The following is a 16,843-nucleotide window of genomic DNA, read 5'->3' on the forward strand; positions in this document are numbered from 1 at the left end:
ATGTCTTATTTTTCGATTTTTATTATGAAATGTTGTACTACAGTGTGTTTTGTTTGAAATTCTATTTCTTGTGAAAATATTTTGTAAGATGTAAAGTTCCACCTACCATGTAGCACTGAATGTTGTTTTTTTTACTCCATGTTAAATCTCTACAGCATTGTAAATAACACAGAGCGCAATAAACAATTTTTTTATATAATTACTGGTATCTGGAATTCACTTATTTTGTGTTGAGTATAAAACCACCCTGTCTGGTTGTTAAGGAATAAAAATATACTGCAATGCATTCTGGGAACCAGGTGGGGACTGTACGTGCCGTCATGATGATGCCATGCTTAGTCAAAATGCAAAACAGTGGCATGCATTTGTTAATATCAAATTGACTGTTTTATTTCTGTATCTCTTCAAATATTTGCCTGTACAGGGTGAGTAAAAAAAAAACGAAACCCAAATGGCAGGACCAATTTTTGAATGAAGTTCTGCATGTAGCACTTACAAAATCTAGGATATGAAAGCCCAATCAATGAGCTTTTTTAAGTACAAGAATCATTCAAATCACTCATGTACTTTTCGAGTTGTAGAATTTTGAACACAAACACCGTTTTAAAGTTCTGTCCACGGATCACAAAAAAGTATGTGTTCTTTCAGCAATACGAAAACAAATCACATAGGGATGCATGTGAATTGTTTTTGTTTTGCTGAAAGAACACTTACCCTTTTTTTTTCGCAGCTTGAAAAGTACATGAGTGATTTGAATGATTCTTGTACTAAAAGAAAGCTCATTGATTGGGCTTTCACTACAGGCAAAACATCATCCAAAAATTTGGGTTTCTTTTTTTTTTATTTACCCTGTACAGGTGAGAGCACAGGGGCCTGATCGGGTTCTTGCATGTACTTTGACAAAGTTTGTGACTTAAGTTTTCTAAATTGCAATAAAATTTTCCTTAATTTACAAAATGGAATACATGTACTGTTAAAAGAGGACAAAATCTGCCGTATTTCTTACAGACAAGCAATTTTATAAGTTACAATGTAACACATGTAGAAAGACCATCTACATACAAAAAATGAAAAAAATTAAAGAGAATTTGTTGTTGGTGTCTTGCTCTCTGGAAACTGTAACTATTATCAATATTGAGTACTATTTAAGGCAAGTACTGTTGATAGCACATATAAATTCAAATTCCAATTAATAATTTTATTTTTTTTCAAAGGACGGACTTGTAATATTTCAATATGCAATTATATATCACGGGCAAACAAATTTGATTAATGTAAACAATAAATATTATTAAATTAGGATATGCCAATACATGTACATGAAATATTAAATACATCAATGTGAAAAAAGGGTTAAACGGGAAATTTCAAATTTCATTTCAAATATGCCTCCGTAGCTGCACACTGGCACAAACAAATAAGTAAAAGTTGTATAACATGTGAAATTCCCGATACATACGAAATGTCACACTGTAAAAAAAGCTTGAACTTTTCTCTATATAGTCCTATTTTCAGCAAATCCTAAGCAAACTGTAAAATCTTGTTTACTTCAGCTACACAAAATCTAGACCCTGAGAAAATCACATTGGAAAATTCTAAGCACGTTACTTGGGGAAAATTAATATTTTCCTTGAATACTTTTTCCATAAAAGTAAATTACGAAAAGTCAGTTTAATTTAAAGAAAATTTCACATACCCCTCCCTTTCAAACACACACACAGACACCCCTAGTAAAACTACACTTAAATCGAAAGGTTGGTAGAAAAATGCTAAAAAAGGAGTTTTTATGGACTTTTGGAAAGACGTCTGCACTACTAAGCACGATGTCGTGAGTTTGAGTCCCACCTAGGAAAAGTTGTGAAGTCTTTCGCTTCTCACATGCTCTTAATAGGCACAAAGCATACAGTGCTTGTAGCATTCATCAATAAAGGGCAAAACCGAATACAGGGGCAGAAAGATGAAAGTCGTTGAAGTCATTCTAAATCAACCCCAATGCAATGATATCCTCTTACCTTGGCCATAGAATCTTCTTCGGCAGACCAGCAACTGTGCCAAATTGTACACGTAAATTTTAAGTGTGTTCATCTAATACCTTCTGTTCAGCATTGCCAGGATTTTGGACAACGCACTGCCCAGTTTAGATTGTCCACACAGGAGCTGAACCTCATGCCTTCTGAATATACACGGCCGGTACAGGGGTCTTCAAGGTTTCCAGGAAAATGCTCTCTTCCTCCAAAAACTCCTTGTCCTACAGGGGAAAGAAAAAAAAAACGGTTGATGTCGGGGTGATTTTGGGGTAATCAGTTACCTGGTAATGATAATTACCAAGGTTACTGTTACACAATTACCATGGTTACACAGTTAATCTGGTTACGGTTAACACAGTAACCCTGGTTACAGTAACAGTAAAACCTTTTGTTACCATGGTTACAGCCTATAATTCCCATGGTTACAGTTACAGAATTACCATGGTTACAGTAACAAAGTTAACATGGTCACAGTTACCAAGTGACCAATTTACCATTGTTACAGTTAAACAGTTGCTATGGATTCAGTTACGGGGCTGCCATGGTTACCTTCTCAGCTTCCACTTTCCACACCCTCAGGCTGTGGCCCAGCTCTGCCTGGGACAGGAGGGTGTCAACGTCCTTCAGGCTCAGGGCTCTAGAGGGCGCTGTTTCCCTCTCCGGGTACTGACTGTCGTCACTGGGGAGTTGCATTGACCGATTGAGGTGAGGTGTTTGGCGGAAGTGGTTGTTGGTAGACCAGGCTGGTGGTGATGAAACACCTAAGAGAAAAAAAATTGGAAAAGAAGCATTGAGACCCAGTGCAATGTATTCACGTTGCAGAAAAAACTTCACGGCCAACACACACAGCTTTAGACTAGGCTGTAGGGTATTGATTTCATAGCTCATATACAGTATATTAGTCATACTTCCCTATCCAACTTTAAATATTAACAGGCAAATTGAAGCTCAAAATATAGGAAAATGCACAATTAAGCACCACTTCTTTGAAATTGTGGTTGTGTGGTTGGTTGGCCTGAACAGTTTGCCTTTCTGTAAGAATTTATGGCAAGAAAAACCGGCCACAACTGTCCATTTTGCTCATGGTTATGGTCGATATAAGATATCGCTCACCTGGTGTTTTTGGTGATGGGACTGGGCCTCCACACATCTGGCAGCGTAGGGACCCACGTAGTCTCTCCAGGTTCCTCTGCTCACGAGCCAGATCCAAACGCTCCTGAACGAAACAATGCAAGTCAAAAGGATAGCAGGAGTTTTCAAGGAATCCCGCATCAAATTAGGGTCAATCCACAAGTCAAGAAATTTGTTCTTACACGTACTTCAGATTGTAGCAAGATTCCCAAAGACCCAAAGGTATAATATCTCTCACTTAGGCCAAAAAAAAAATAGTCGGTCTCTGGTCAGACCGAAGTTCCGGAATTGATGCGGCGACGTGTTTTTTTTTTTTTTTTTTTTCCCCAAGCTTGAATTGTACAGACAAGGTGGGTACTATTTTGCTTTCTTGTGTCCTCATTATACATTGGTGTCCTCCATCATTTGCCTTGGTGCCCTTCATCATTTGCCTTGGTGCAATTTCCCCATTCCTTGGTGCTCCTTGGTACAAAAATTTTAGTAGGTGCGGCAATAGAGGGCGCTGTTGTAGCTTCCGTGTTGATTTAAAGAAAAAAAAGGTTGACGCGCATGATTAAAATCGACGGGCACGCTGACCAGAGACCGAGTAATTTTTTTTTTTGGCCTTATCTTATAAAGATTCCAAATCCAGAGTTTTCAACAAAACATATTACGGCTTCCTATCTCACCTGTGCGATTTGTCTCTGTGTCGCCCGTAATGTCTGAGTCTGACTCTGCAAATTCATCTCTCTTGTAGATTGCTCAGCTTCTATCGTCCTGGCTGCCTGTAAGGCCGACTGCCCATCCTCCCTAGCCTGAACACCCTCCTGATGAATGGAATTGAATATTGATATTAAATTGACATGCTTGTCTCCGGTATCTTGCTCAGCTTCTATCGTCCTGGCTGCCTGTAAGGCCGACTGCCCCTCCTCCCTAGCCTGAACACCCTCCTGATAAATGGAATCAATATTGATATGAAATTGATATGCATGGCTCCGGTATCTTGCTCAGCTTCTATCGTCCTGGCTGCCTGTAAGGCCGACTGCCCCTCCTCCCTAGCCTGAACACCCTCCTGATAAATGGAATCAATATTGATATTAAATTGCTATGTTTGTCTCTGGTATCTTGCTCAGCTTCTATCGTCCTGGCTGCCTGTAAGGCCGACTGCCCCTCCTCCCTAGCCTGAACACCCTCCTGATAAATGGAATCAATATTGATATTAAATTGATATGTTTGTCTCTGGTATCTTGCTCAGCTTCTATCGTCCTGGCTGCCTGTAAGGCCGACTGCCCCTCCTCCCCAGCCTGAACACCCTCCTGATAAATGGAATCAATATTGATATTAAATTGACATGCTTGTCTCCGGTATCTTGCTCAGCTTCTATCGTCCTGGCTGCCTGTAAGGCCGACTGCCCCTCCTCCCTAGCCTGAACACCCTCCTGATAAATGGAATCAATATTGATATTAAATTGATATGTTTGTCTCTGGTACTTGCTCAGCTTCTATCGTCCTGGCTGCCTCTAAGGCCGACTGCCCCTCCTCCCTAGCCTGAACACCCTCCTGATAAATGGAATCAATATTGATATTAAATTGATATGTTTGTCTCTGGTATCTTGCTCAGCTTCTATCGTCCTGGCTGCCTGTAAGGCCGACTGCCCCTCCTCCCTAGCCTGAACACCCTCCTGATAAATGGAATCAATATTGATATTAAATTGATATGTTTGTCTCTAGTATCTTGCTCAGCTTCTATCGTCCTGGCTGCCTGTAAGGCCGACTGCCCCTCCTCCCTAGCCTGAACACCCTCCTGATAAATAAAATCAGTATTGATATTAAATTGATATACATGGCTCTGGTGCTATACTCAGCCTCTATTGTCTCAACCCAGGTGTTAAATGGGTACCGGCATTATTCAATGCTGGGAAGGGAACAGACTCACTGTGGAGGAGGTGTGGCGATCCCCCCACAGCAGCAGCATTATATTGAGTCTGGCCCAATCGCTAATGAAAGAGAGATGGGCACTCTGTTCCTGTGAACACAGGTTCGTCCCCTTTACCTTTTTTTCCAAAATATCGATATCAAATTGATATGAATGTCACCGGGCTTGCTCAGCTTCTATTGTCCTGGCTGCCTCTCCTCTCTAGTCTGAACACCCCCTGATAAAGTGAAACTGATATCAATATCAAATTGATATCGGTATCTTCCTCATGTATGTCACTCTTGTAACACTTTATCTGCCTCACAGCAGCAGAACATTAAAGATATAAAGGAGTTTTTTTCTTCGAGCGAATTTACAATTTGTATGTTTTGTTTTAACGGAAAAAAAACAAACTTTCTTCTGATTTTCGGCATCTGCAACTCATCTGAAACAGGGCTTTCAAATGGACCAGGCCTGCAAGAGCCGTATTAATGTCGGGCTGCAAATATTTCGAATTTGGTAAAGAAATAATTCAATAACTATATATGTTGGTAGATTGTTTCATTTGTTTGATTGTTTCATGTCTCGTTCAAAAGTGAGTATTTTTAAATGCTAGGAAACTAGCAAGTGAAGAACAAAGCTATTTTGTTCATTGTGAAATTCAAATAGCTTGGGAGAACATCTTTAAGAAAGTCGCAACTTTCATCTTTTTGACTTTCGGGCCCTAAATAATTTTTAAAAAACCCAGCAACCTGGAGCCTTGAGCATCAGGCATCCATTGTGCGTAACACCAAAAATTTCATTATTCTAGATATTTTTTAAAGAAAACTTGTAAACTTGTTAAGAAAACTTGTATCAATACCGTGACAGTCTCCTGTATCTGCTGCGAGCGTTGTCGCAACGTCTCGGCCAGCTGCTGCAGTCGCCGCTGCTCGCTGTCTAGCTCCTGCCGTCGCTGTGACAGCTGCTCCTTCTCCTGCTGTAAGGCCTGCTGCTGCTGCTGCAGCGACGCAGCCTGGGCGGTCAGCTGGCTGCGCTCGCCGGCTAAGGTCTCTAGCTTGCCTTCCTGCTCCGCGCCCACCTGGATGGGAATGACACGGGCGATCAAGTTCATGAACCTGCTAAGCAGGTAAGATATTTGCTAAGCAAAAACCGGCTAAACTGGATGTATTTGGCATGTGACTAGGCTTTGGAGAATGGAGTGGCTAGAGACCTACCTGCATGGCTTTGTTGGCCTGTTCCTGAAGCGATGTCTCCAGTTGTCTCCTAGCCGCAGCCACTTGGGCTCTCTCGGCTGCCAGGGCCTTGCGTTCCTCCAGACACTGAGACATGATAGTCTTCTGATCATCCAGAATGGCATCCTAAGAAACCAAATTAAGAAACATATTTGCTGAAATGTGGGATTTTTTATCTAGGGATTATTTTGATCTTGGGAATTTTTTGGTTCTTGGGATTTTTTGATATTGGGATTTGTTTGGATCACGAGATAAATGTTTGGATTTTGGGATTTTTTCAAAAGTCTCAGGATTTTTTGGCTTTTGGGAATTTTTTTCATCTTGGGATTTAGGGAAATGGATCTTGGAATTTTGTTTCAATAAAAGTTTTTCCAATTTTTCATCTTGGGATTTTTTTTTCCATTTTGGGATTAGGGGATATGGATCTTGGGAGTTTTCAATCTTGTGGTTTTTCTATCTTGGGAATATTTGAAATCAGAGATTTTTTTACAATTTTGGGATTTTCACTCTTGGGATTTTTGTACTTCTGGGATTCGTTAAATCTTGGCATTTTTTGCTGTTGGGCTTTTTAAATCTTGAGATTTTTTGCTCTTGGTATTTTATAATCTTTGGATTTTTTTGCTCATAAAGTCCTTGGATATTTTTTTCTCCTGGGATTTGGGGATATGGAGTTTTTAATAATCTCAGTTCTTTTCTATCTTGGGAATTTGATCAATCTGATTTTTTTTTCCAATCTTGGAAATTTTCAATGTTAGGATTTTTAGTCTTTGAATTTTTTAAGTCTTGGAAGCGTTTACACTTGGGATTTTTTTTTTCATTTTGTTGTTGGCAAAATTGATTAACCACCACATGATTGATATCTGTGGAACATCCAGTGTAATATTTCTGAACTTCTTTTCATACAAACACACCTTGGCATGTTGGAGTGAGGCCTGTTGGGAGGCCAGCTGCTCTGCCGCTAGCTTACGCTCCTCCTCAGTAGCTCTCTGAAGGCTGCTCAACTTACTCTGCTCCTGACGCAGACGAAATCTCTCCTGGAAGAGCACAACATTTCATTTCAGTAAAGATGCATCCTGAAATTGGTTCCTGTCTCTTCTTGAATATTCCATTAGGAGCAGGTGTTATTGCAGGTGGCAGCGAGCAGCATTCTTAGCTATGACAGGCTGTTCTTGGTCGTCCAATGACAAATTTGATGGAATTTTTGTATGCATGTATGGACATCCATGTACACAAAATCAACGATTTTGGGTAATAGGCCATTTGCGAGTTTAATTTGAATAAAATCTGGAGCGCTGACTGAATCTAATGCTTTGCACGTTCCAACTTTGCATTCTCCCGTCCAAAGAGACTGTTACTATATCACGTGATTCGGGGCAAGCCTTATACTAGCAACCCCCAGCTCTGGCATGGTCTGGTGTCTTTGTGCCATTCTCACCCATTGTGAGCGATGTATTGATGCTGAGCGTCTCTTACGTAACTATCCAAGAGCTTGCCCCGAATCATGTGATTAGCAACAGTGTCTTTGGTCAGGAGAATTCAAAGTTAAAATGTGCCAAGCGTTCTGAGCAAGTCAGTGTACCACATGTTTTTCAAATTCAAATCCCAAAGGGAATAGGTCACTCGCAAATGGCTTATTCCAGCATGATTATGACAGGAAGTGAAATATCTGTGACAAACCACGATATCTAATTCATGATTCAGAGAAAGATCCAAATCTCCTAGTCTGTAATCTGCTTAATCATAACTAGATAATGGATGTAAAATATTTAAAAAAATACATTTTCAAGTTTATTCACTGAACAGCTCTGTCACGGACGTAGCATAAGGCTGGAATTGTCCCAGAGTAAAATTGGTCAACACAAAATCTGCATTTGAAAATATGACATTTGCTGAGAATGGTACGTTCTAATAAAAACAGGTCAAAATGTGCACCAGACATCAGGTGAAAAACTCACAAAGGATCTGCAAAAAAAAAGTAGTGTTAAGGCCACAAAAAAAAAAGTCTCCGGTTTCTGGTATGCGCGCGCGTCGCGTAGCCATGCGCATCGGCAAAATTTAAAAGTTTTTTTTTCACTGTAAGATGATGTCTCAAAACCGTCAAACTCACTGGTTTGACTGGAATCCTGCTGCTGCACAATTGTAACGTGTTTTTTGATGGGGTTACGATCGAGTATAAGCTTTATGTGGCCACTCTGGGCTCCCATACATTTTGCACTAAATTTAGTCGGCCATCATTTGCAGTCATCAGCCGCCATTTGAAGGAAAAAAATAGTCACAAAAAAAAAAAGCCGCGGCGCCGCACCACTTTGGGGGCAAGCTTCATACCAGAAACCGGAGACTTTTTTTGGGCCTAATACCAGAAAAAGTACAGTAGGAGCAGACACCCCTACATCTTAAGGTACTAAGTAGGTGAAGCATTTACCTCATCCAATTGAGTGTTTTGCTGTCGGATGTGGGCCTCCAGTCGGCTGACCAGCGCCTCTAGCCTGGCTCTCTCGTCATTCATCTCCTCTTGTTTATCAGCTAGACGCTTCTCCAAGGCTAGAAAATACAATAAATAAGTAAAGAAATTTGGGGGCTAATTGTCCTTATTCGCAGCAGAAGCTGAATTGTGAAGGATGCAGCTACAACGTGGTCGAGCCGAAGGCATGAAAAGGTGCCTTGGGCAGCTGCAATATGACCCATGTCTGACCACGGAGCACAGCCAGATCGAAAGTGTTACGTTTTTCCAAGGGAGGAAACTGGAGAACCCGGAGAAAAAAAACCCATGCCACAGGAGAGAATCAACGAACAACTTGACTCACATACGACTCGAGCTGGGAATCGAACCCAGGCCACAGCGGTTAGAGGCGTGGGTGCTTTATGCACTGCGCCACCCATGCCACCGTAAATAATCAGGATTTCAGGAATATGAAACTTTGATGCTAAAAATTTGTGAAATCCAGTCTCGTTTTAATTAAACACTGACACCTACATCCACAAGGAATGAAAACACGCATTTCAAGAAGATCATTTAAGAAGCAAACAACAACTTAATAATCTTCGAATGAGATTCAAACGATACAAACACAAATCCGACTTGCCATTAACAAAATGAACAGGCTTTGTACCAACAAGATATAAATAATGTTTTGTACATGTGGCAGTGTAATAAGAATTAAGCATAGAAATGGTTTGCTAGATGCCTACCTTGCAGTTGTTGGTCTTTCTCTCTGAGTTCCACAGACCGTTGTTCCAGCTGGCTGTGATGCTGGCCATGTACCTGACTCTGTAGGCTGCCAAGCTCCTTGCTGGCTGACTGGACCTGGTCAACAACAGCTTGTAGTGACCTGCAAAATAGGACCAATCAATTAAAAATGATCTTGGGGAATTGAACATGTTAATGCTGTTGAAAGAAAAACAGGGAGGCTCCGAAATCAAAAATTTGAAAATTGTTGATGCTTCTTATCATCAGCCATTTTTATGCTTCAGGAGAAAGCTCACAATTTAGATAAGGCTATGAAATCAGCAATTCAATTTGAATATTTCGAGGGGGGGGGGGGGCGGAGAGGTGCTATACCACACCCTTAAAGCACAGCACACTACCTCTAAGGCAAAAAAAAAAAGTCTCCGGTTTCTGGTATGTGCGCGCGTCGCCGTAGCCATGCGCGTCGGCAAAATGAAAAAGTTTTTTTTTTCAATGAAAGATGATGACTCAAAACCGCCAAACTCACTGGTTTGACTGGAATCCTGCTGCTGCACAATTTTAACGTGTTTTTAGATTGGGTTATGGTCGAGAATAAGCTTTATGTGGCCTCTCTGGACTCCCATATATTTGCACTAAGTTTAGTCAGGCACCATTTGCAGTCAACAGCCGACATTTGAAGGAAAAAAATCAGGTAAAAAAAAAAAAAAAAAGCCGCGTCGCCGCACCACTTTTTGGGCAAGCTCCATACCAGAAACCGGAGACTTTTTTTTGGTGGCCTAATGCCATAAGGACTCATTTAATTAAATTTCTGGGATGAGTTGCAGAAACGTTTGAAACGCCATCGTATCAGTTATTTGTTGTAGAATCCTGAACAACTTCCCCAGACTGTCTCTGTGATGAAGTTATAAGCACCATTTACAAACGGATAATTTAATTTCGAGAATTTCCGCACAATTTTTCAGAATTCTGCAACAAATCCCAGATACAATGGGCCTACTACCTTTATTAATTTTTGCCTTTTGAAATGGGAGCCCTGTTTTCTGCTTTATGGCTTGGGGATGCGAATGGGGAGAACTTACTTGCTGTGCGTCTGTGTGTTGTGTAGCGCCTCCATCTCTCGCTGCATGGCTAGCTTGACCTGCTGCAGCTGCTGCTCATGCTGCTGCTGAACAGCATCCATGGCAAGCCTAAGCAGACAAAATGAAATAATTTTCTTCTCGTAACTATTTTAAATTGATTTGAAGGAATGAAACAAGATTAAAATCATTATTATGGAAAATCAAATTAAACAGCACAAGTTATAATTATTAATACAATATTAACAGACAACATTTTGCAAAGTAGAAGACATTATCTTTTCAGTTCATTAATTCTTACTTTTTTCAAACAAAATGCGATATACTCTGACTAAAAAAAGGACTGGACTTCAACATGTCAGCCTTCCCATTAAAAAATACTGGATCCCGACTCTAATCATGGTGTACAACCTTGTTGGTGACAAAATTTTCCAGTTCACTTAAATAGGAAGAAGTATGGCCAATTCACAAAAAAAGTAGAGAAATGTTGCACCAGAAAGATTTATTTGCAAAATGATAATGAGGTCTGGGTTTAACAGTCCTTGGAGTAGGAAACTTAACATTTTCAAATGTCAAGAAAAGTCTTTTGCATTGATGAAACAAGATATTTAATGACACATCCATGTCACTTTTACCTGTGGGTCTGCTGAAGCTGCTGCAGTTGGCTGCTGTGCTCGGCGTTCATCTGCTGCACTCGCTGCTGCTGTTGCTGCTGCTGAGCTGCCTGGTCTTCCTGCAGCTGCTTGAGTCGCTGTTCGTATTGCTGCAGCGCTGACGTGTGTTCCTGACGAAGCCTGGTCTCACGACGGCCAGATGACTCCTCTAGGAGCTGAACGTAGTCTCTGCAGGGAACAAAGTATCGGTCAAATTCAGAGAGAAAAATTGGAAATTGCAGGAATACCACCATACTCATATAAAAAATAACAAACTTGCAGACAATTTCACTTGACTCTTGCTGTGTGACACACAAGAAGTGTTACTGTCGGCACGCTTTGATGACTGTTTTATGTAGTTTGTCAGTAAAGAATGAACATTTAACCTATATACATTGTATTGTGGTAATTCAATATTTTGTAGGAATCCATTTTTTTTTAAGCTTGCAATCAAAAAATATATACGATGACAGATTATACATCGTGATTTTTTAAATTTCAGTTTCAGTGCTAGGCAGAAAAAAACAATTTGAAGCAAATTTATAGTTACCTAAATACAAGCTGCGAACCTATTACAAACAAAATGAATGCCACTGTACAGGGTGAAAAAACACGAAACCCAAATGTCGGGACTATTGTTTTAATGAGGTTCTGCATGTAGCACTTTCAAAGTCTAGGATATGAAAGCCCAATTCATAAGCTTTCTTTTAGAACAGGAATCATTCAAATCACTTATGTACTTTTCAAGTTATGGAATTTTAAACACAACCACCGTTTTAAAGTTCTGTCCACGGATCACACAAAAGGTGTGCGTTCTATCAGCAAAACGAAAACAATTCACACACATCCCTATGTGATTTGTTTTCGTTTTGCTGAAAGAACACTTACCCTTTTTGTGGTCCGTGGACAGAACTTTAAAACGGTTCTTGTGTTTAAAAGTCCATAACTTGAAAAGTACCTGAGTGATTTGAATGATTCTTGTACTAAAAGAAAGCTTACGAATTGAGCTTTCATATCCCAGATTCTAAAAGTGCTACATTCAGAACTTCACTAAAACAATGGTCCCGACATTTCGGTTTCGTTTTTTTTTACTCACCCTGTATAACATGATCGTATGAGATGACTGCACGGTTCTGCTAAGCAGATGTTTTTTATGCATCACAAAATTGTTGTACTTTCCAGCACGATAAAATAGGTCCCTAGTTCTTGGTGAACCATACACCGGTTCAATTGTTATTTTGATATCTGCCAATAGTGGTTTATATTGCATACTTGTGTGCATTTTCCAGGGCGGTTTTCTGCTGATGATGTGCCTGCTGCACAGCCTGCAACTCGGCTTCAAGACGACGCTTCTCTGCTTCAAGCTGGTGAATCTGAACATTTGAATAAAAAAAATAATCTGAGTGTTCATCTAGCATTGTTGAATTTCGCTGAGGGTTTTCTTTAAAAGTTCACAGTCACTGTGGCTCAAAAAGCCTATAGATAGAAACCTAGAGAAAGAAGACAACGCAGAAATGTCCAGTTTTAGATTAGTGACGGAAACCGACAGAACACTCGAGAAAAAACACATGTGGTACAATTTGGTTTACCGCTTGTGACTACAACCCCTTAAAAAAGACAATGACATTTTTTAGGATCCAATTTATTTCTTCATCCTCATACTGGTTAAATATCAGTCAACTTCCCTTTGTAGTTTATTTGGTGATTTCTTATAAAAGCTGTATCCTCTCTGAGTGACTCCCGAGTGTCATTTGCAGGGGCCAATTTTACAGCGCCGCTAAGCACAAAAAGTCTGGCTTATAAAAGCAGGTTACCAGCCAAAACTCCATATTCAGCTGTTGTTTGCAATAGCACGAAAATCACATGGAGTTTTGTCTGGTAAACTGCTTTTATAAGCCAGGCTGTTTTTGTGCTTAGCAAATTATGTTTGCTTAGCAGCGCCATGAACTTTATATTGATTAAATATCAGTCAAGTTCTCTTTTTGTAGTTTATTTGGTGATTTCTTATAAAAGCTGTATCCTCTCCGAGTGACTCCCGAGTGTCATTTGCAGGGGCCAATTTTACAGCGCCGCTAAGCACAAAAAGTCTGGCTTATAAAAGCAGGTTACCAGCCAAAACTCCGTATTCAGCTGTTGTTTGCAATAGCACGAAAATCACATGGAGTTTTGTCTGGTAAACTGCTTTTATAAGCCAGGCTGTTTTTGTGCTTAGCAAATTATGTTTGCTTAGCAGCGCCATGAAATTGGGCCACATTGCTAATGTCGCTAACATGATTTTAGACGTGATCCCTGGCACACATGGTATACATGGAAAAACATGGTTCTATCGTTACCAACATTCACAATCTGGGAGATCGTTCACATAGGGCTGCATAGTTCATTTGGTAGAGCACCAGTATGGTAATTCAGAAGTCACGGGTTCAAATCCAGCTACAGTGAAATTCTTTGGTCAACCCGATATCAATTTTACTCTCTGATTAGTTAAGTTATACATGTTTTACAACTGACCTTTCCTTCCAAACCGTAGCTCGTCAGACCGGGCATCATGAGTGGGCTCGCTCCTGACGTTGGCAGCAGCGTAGACATAGAGGGCGCTGTCTGAGCTTTCAGCAACGCCTCCTGCATCTGCAGCTGCTGCTGCATCGCTTGCTGCTGCTGCTGCTGCAGCTGCTGCTGTAGTGCTTGCTGCTGGCTTGCCCACTCGGCCTGGGAGAAAAATTATGATTAAATGTTAAAAAAAAATAGACGTCATATCCCAACCATGACCATGCAACATAAAATAAACAGAAACTGCAGCACAAAACCGGTTGGAAGTCACAAGGCTGTATTTTCAGATATAGCCTATAATACATCGTACAGGAAAAATTATCAAAAGTTAGATATGGGCGTTAGAAGCAAGAATAATGAACATATTTCACTTTCACTGAAGTTGATTTGTAAATTTCTTAAGAACTTCATCATTTTGGGAAACTTGAACAACAAATTTCTGGATGTTTTAAAAACCTTTTAAGGCCTAAAAATTGGAAACAGAAAAAAGCTATAACTCCGTCAGATTTTGTCAGACTCCAACATTCTATACATCAGCTTATTCAATGTCCTTTCCACTGAGCCCAAAATCCTAGTTTTCAAAACTTGGTCCAAGTGACTGTTTTTGTGCAGGAGGGTCACAGATAAATGCCTGTCGTGGTTCCGCATACCTGCTGCTGTTTCAAGGCTTGGTCCAGTTCTTGCTGGCTTCTCTCTAGCTGCTCCTGCCAGGCCGTGCTGGCTGGCAGGGTCTGCTGTTGAGGCTGGGTTGGCATCGGGGTGTAACCTGGGAGAGAGCTGGGGTGGGTGGCTGACGCGAGAGGGTTGGAAGGCTGAAATAAAAGGAACAGAAACTAATTGAAAAGAATTCCTCAGTCACCTGAGGGCACGTGTGGTCTAGCGGTAGAGCACAGGCCTCATGAACGTGAGATTGTGGGTTCCAGCCCCGCCGTGGCCATGCATGTTGTGCCCTTGAGTAAGGCGTTTTACCTCAATTACTCCTTTCAACCCAGGTGTTAAATGGGTACCGGAATTATTCAATGCTGGGAAGGTAACAGACTCGCTGTGGAGGAGGTGTGGCGATCCCCCCACAGCAGCATATCATGGACTAGTGTCTGGCCCAATCGCTTCATCTTTTCTGGTTTTTGAATCACTGAAGTTGACACCAACCTGCTGCTGCCTGATATCTGCAGACTGCATGGCAGCCTGCTGCTCATCAAAGTTTGAAACACCGGGCCCTGTCCCACCACTGCTGCTGAGTTGCTGTCTGTCTGTCCTGTCTTGCTGCTGCTGTTTTTGTCTCATCTGCTGGCGCCACTGCGGCTCTTTCTTGGCTCCTGCAGGAGGGTACATACAAAACATTCTGATGTTAGTTGTAACTGGTTCACAAATTCACAGAGCAGAAGTAGCAGCAATAATGAATGTGCAGCCAGTTTCACAAAACTGTAGTTTTGCTTCTGTTTCTGTATGCAAGTTTATGACTTATGCAAAAACTATAGGTGTTGGATGTGCAGTCATTAAAAGTGGCCTACACTTGCACTTCTCCTAAACACACAATGTGATTGTCCAAACTAGAGTCATTATTAAATTTAAACGGTTTTTAAGTTGAACAAAGAAATTGACTGAAGCAGGCTAGACCCTGCGACCTTCAGATTACCATCTCAGCGCTCTACCAACTGAGCTATCCGGCCTTATGTCGGCATTTTGTTTCCCATTTTGTCAGAAGCCATAAAATTATGGGGAACCCTCAACACAGGGCTGGATAGTTGGTAGAGCACTGGAATGATAATCTGAAGGTCACAGATTCAACTCCTGCTTAAAGGGAAGATACAACATTTGCAAACATCACAAAACGAAATGATCAAATTATCACGAAATACCTTACTGGATTGTTAGGGAATGACAGTCTAAAGCATCCTGTAAAATCGTGGCTCCTGGTGTACTGACATTTTCAAGAAAATTGTATTTTTCCAATGCTGGTCAGCCGACCAGCATTGGAGAAAACTGGCTTTTTTTCAAAAACTGCTCCTAATTTTTAACAATTAGTTATTCCGCATTTTCTTTGCAATTGATTACACACCTGTGAAGGGGTACAAGCCTGCTAGTCTGATTCTCTGACCTTACATTTCCCCAAAGTCTATAAATTCCTCCGTGTCATTTTAAGTGGGGTCAGGGAACCAGACTACAAGAACATGATTGGTTTTCTTGGTTTTTCCAGCATCTACAACCCCCAAAACGTGAAACAAGTCATTTTAATAATATTTGCTATAACATAGTAATCCTCCATATCCATTTATCTGTGAAAACTGCAGCAAAAGCAAATGTTGTACATTCCCTTTAAGTCATTTTTTTTGTTGAACTGTAAAATTATTGTAATGCACCTACCCAGTTTCCCTTTGTGGCTTATTTGAAAATTTTACAAAATTACAACTTTATCTTATTTAAGGGTAATTAAATGTTGGTTTCCTAGTAACAAACTGTTTGCAGCTTCCACTTGATTTTGTAGAAGACAATTTTTTTTCAAAATGAAAGGCAGGGCGAAATGTTCCAATGATCTTTATGTTGAACAGACACGATATAGAAAAGCTGAGGGAAACTCACCAGTTTGAGCCAGCTTCTGTGACCCTGTGTCTCTGGATGGTTCCTTCGGGATCTGTGCCTGGGTATGCTGAGGGGTAGGGGGCCTGTCAACAGAGAACTGCCTACCGGGTGGTGGTTTCTGCTGCTGTTGCTGTTGCTGTTGCTGTTGCTGCTGCTGCAATTCCTGCATTCTCTGCAGTTGTTGCAGTTGCTGAGCCATCATACTTGTTTGCAGCGGTTCTTGTTCATCCGAGTCATCATCCATATCAAAATCATCTGAATAAAATGAATTGCATAAAATCTTCAGGCATTTGTCCCAGTTACTCTTTTTTGTTTGTGTAAGAGAAAAGAAATTGTCTGTGATTAGTGACATGTGACTTATGACCGATGATTGATTGCAGTTTTGGAATTGAATTACCTAGGTTACACCAGCAAGCTTAGTAGTAGTGCATTTGGCAAAACATCAGCAGCCAATTTCATGAAACAGTGACACCGGTAAGCTTAGTAGAAGTGTGGTAAAGCATAGCTTATGCCA

At 40.7% G+C, this 16,843-nt stretch overlaps 1 protein-coding gene across 1 annotated transcript in view; it reads right to left on the reverse strand.

Moving 5' to 3' along the window:
* Nucleotides 1-913: 913 nt before the first annotated feature.
* LOC119737540 (fas-binding factor 1 homolog) overlaps nucleotides 914-16,843 on the reverse strand; it is a 29,734-nt gene continuing 13,804 nt past the window's right edge. The window contains exons 18-33 of the mRNA XM_038211975.1: nucleotides 16,330-16,584; nucleotides 14,899-15,065; nucleotides 14,400-14,561; nucleotides 13,711-13,908; nucleotides 12,475-12,575; nucleotides 11,185-11,391; nucleotides 10,553-10,660; nucleotides 9,476-9,615; nucleotides 8,709-8,827; nucleotides 7,198-7,320; nucleotides 6,269-6,412; nucleotides 5,914-6,132; nucleotides 3,827-3,964; nucleotides 3,141-3,243; nucleotides 2,577-2,770; nucleotides 914-2,248 (exon numbers count right to left, since the gene is read on the reverse strand). Coding sequence (XP_038067903.1) covers nucleotides 2,165-2,248; nucleotides 2,577-2,770; nucleotides 3,141-3,243; nucleotides 3,827-3,964; nucleotides 5,914-6,132; nucleotides 6,269-6,412; nucleotides 7,198-7,320; nucleotides 8,709-8,827; nucleotides 9,476-9,615; nucleotides 10,553-10,660; nucleotides 11,185-11,391; nucleotides 12,475-12,575; nucleotides 13,711-13,908; nucleotides 14,400-14,561; nucleotides 14,899-15,065; nucleotides 16,330-16,584 — 2,462 coding nt within the window. The 3' untranslated portion in view covers nucleotides 914-2,164. The remainder of the gene's footprint in view (nucleotides 2,249-2,576; nucleotides 2,771-3,140; nucleotides 3,244-3,826; nucleotides 3,965-5,913; nucleotides 6,133-6,268; nucleotides 6,413-7,197; nucleotides 7,321-8,708; nucleotides 8,828-9,475; nucleotides 9,616-10,552; nucleotides 10,661-11,184; nucleotides 11,392-12,474; nucleotides 12,576-13,710; nucleotides 13,909-14,399; nucleotides 14,562-14,898; nucleotides 15,066-16,329; nucleotides 16,585-16,843) is intronic.

This window comes from Patiria miniata, unplaced genomic scaffold (assembly GCF_015706575.1).
Source record: "Patiria miniata isolate m_02_andy unplaced genomic scaffold, ASM1570657v1 HiC_scaffold_3, whole genome shotgun sequence".
NCBI classification, from domain to species: Eukaryota; Metazoa; Echinodermata; class Asteroidea; order Valvatida; family Asterinidae; genus Patiria; species Patiria miniata.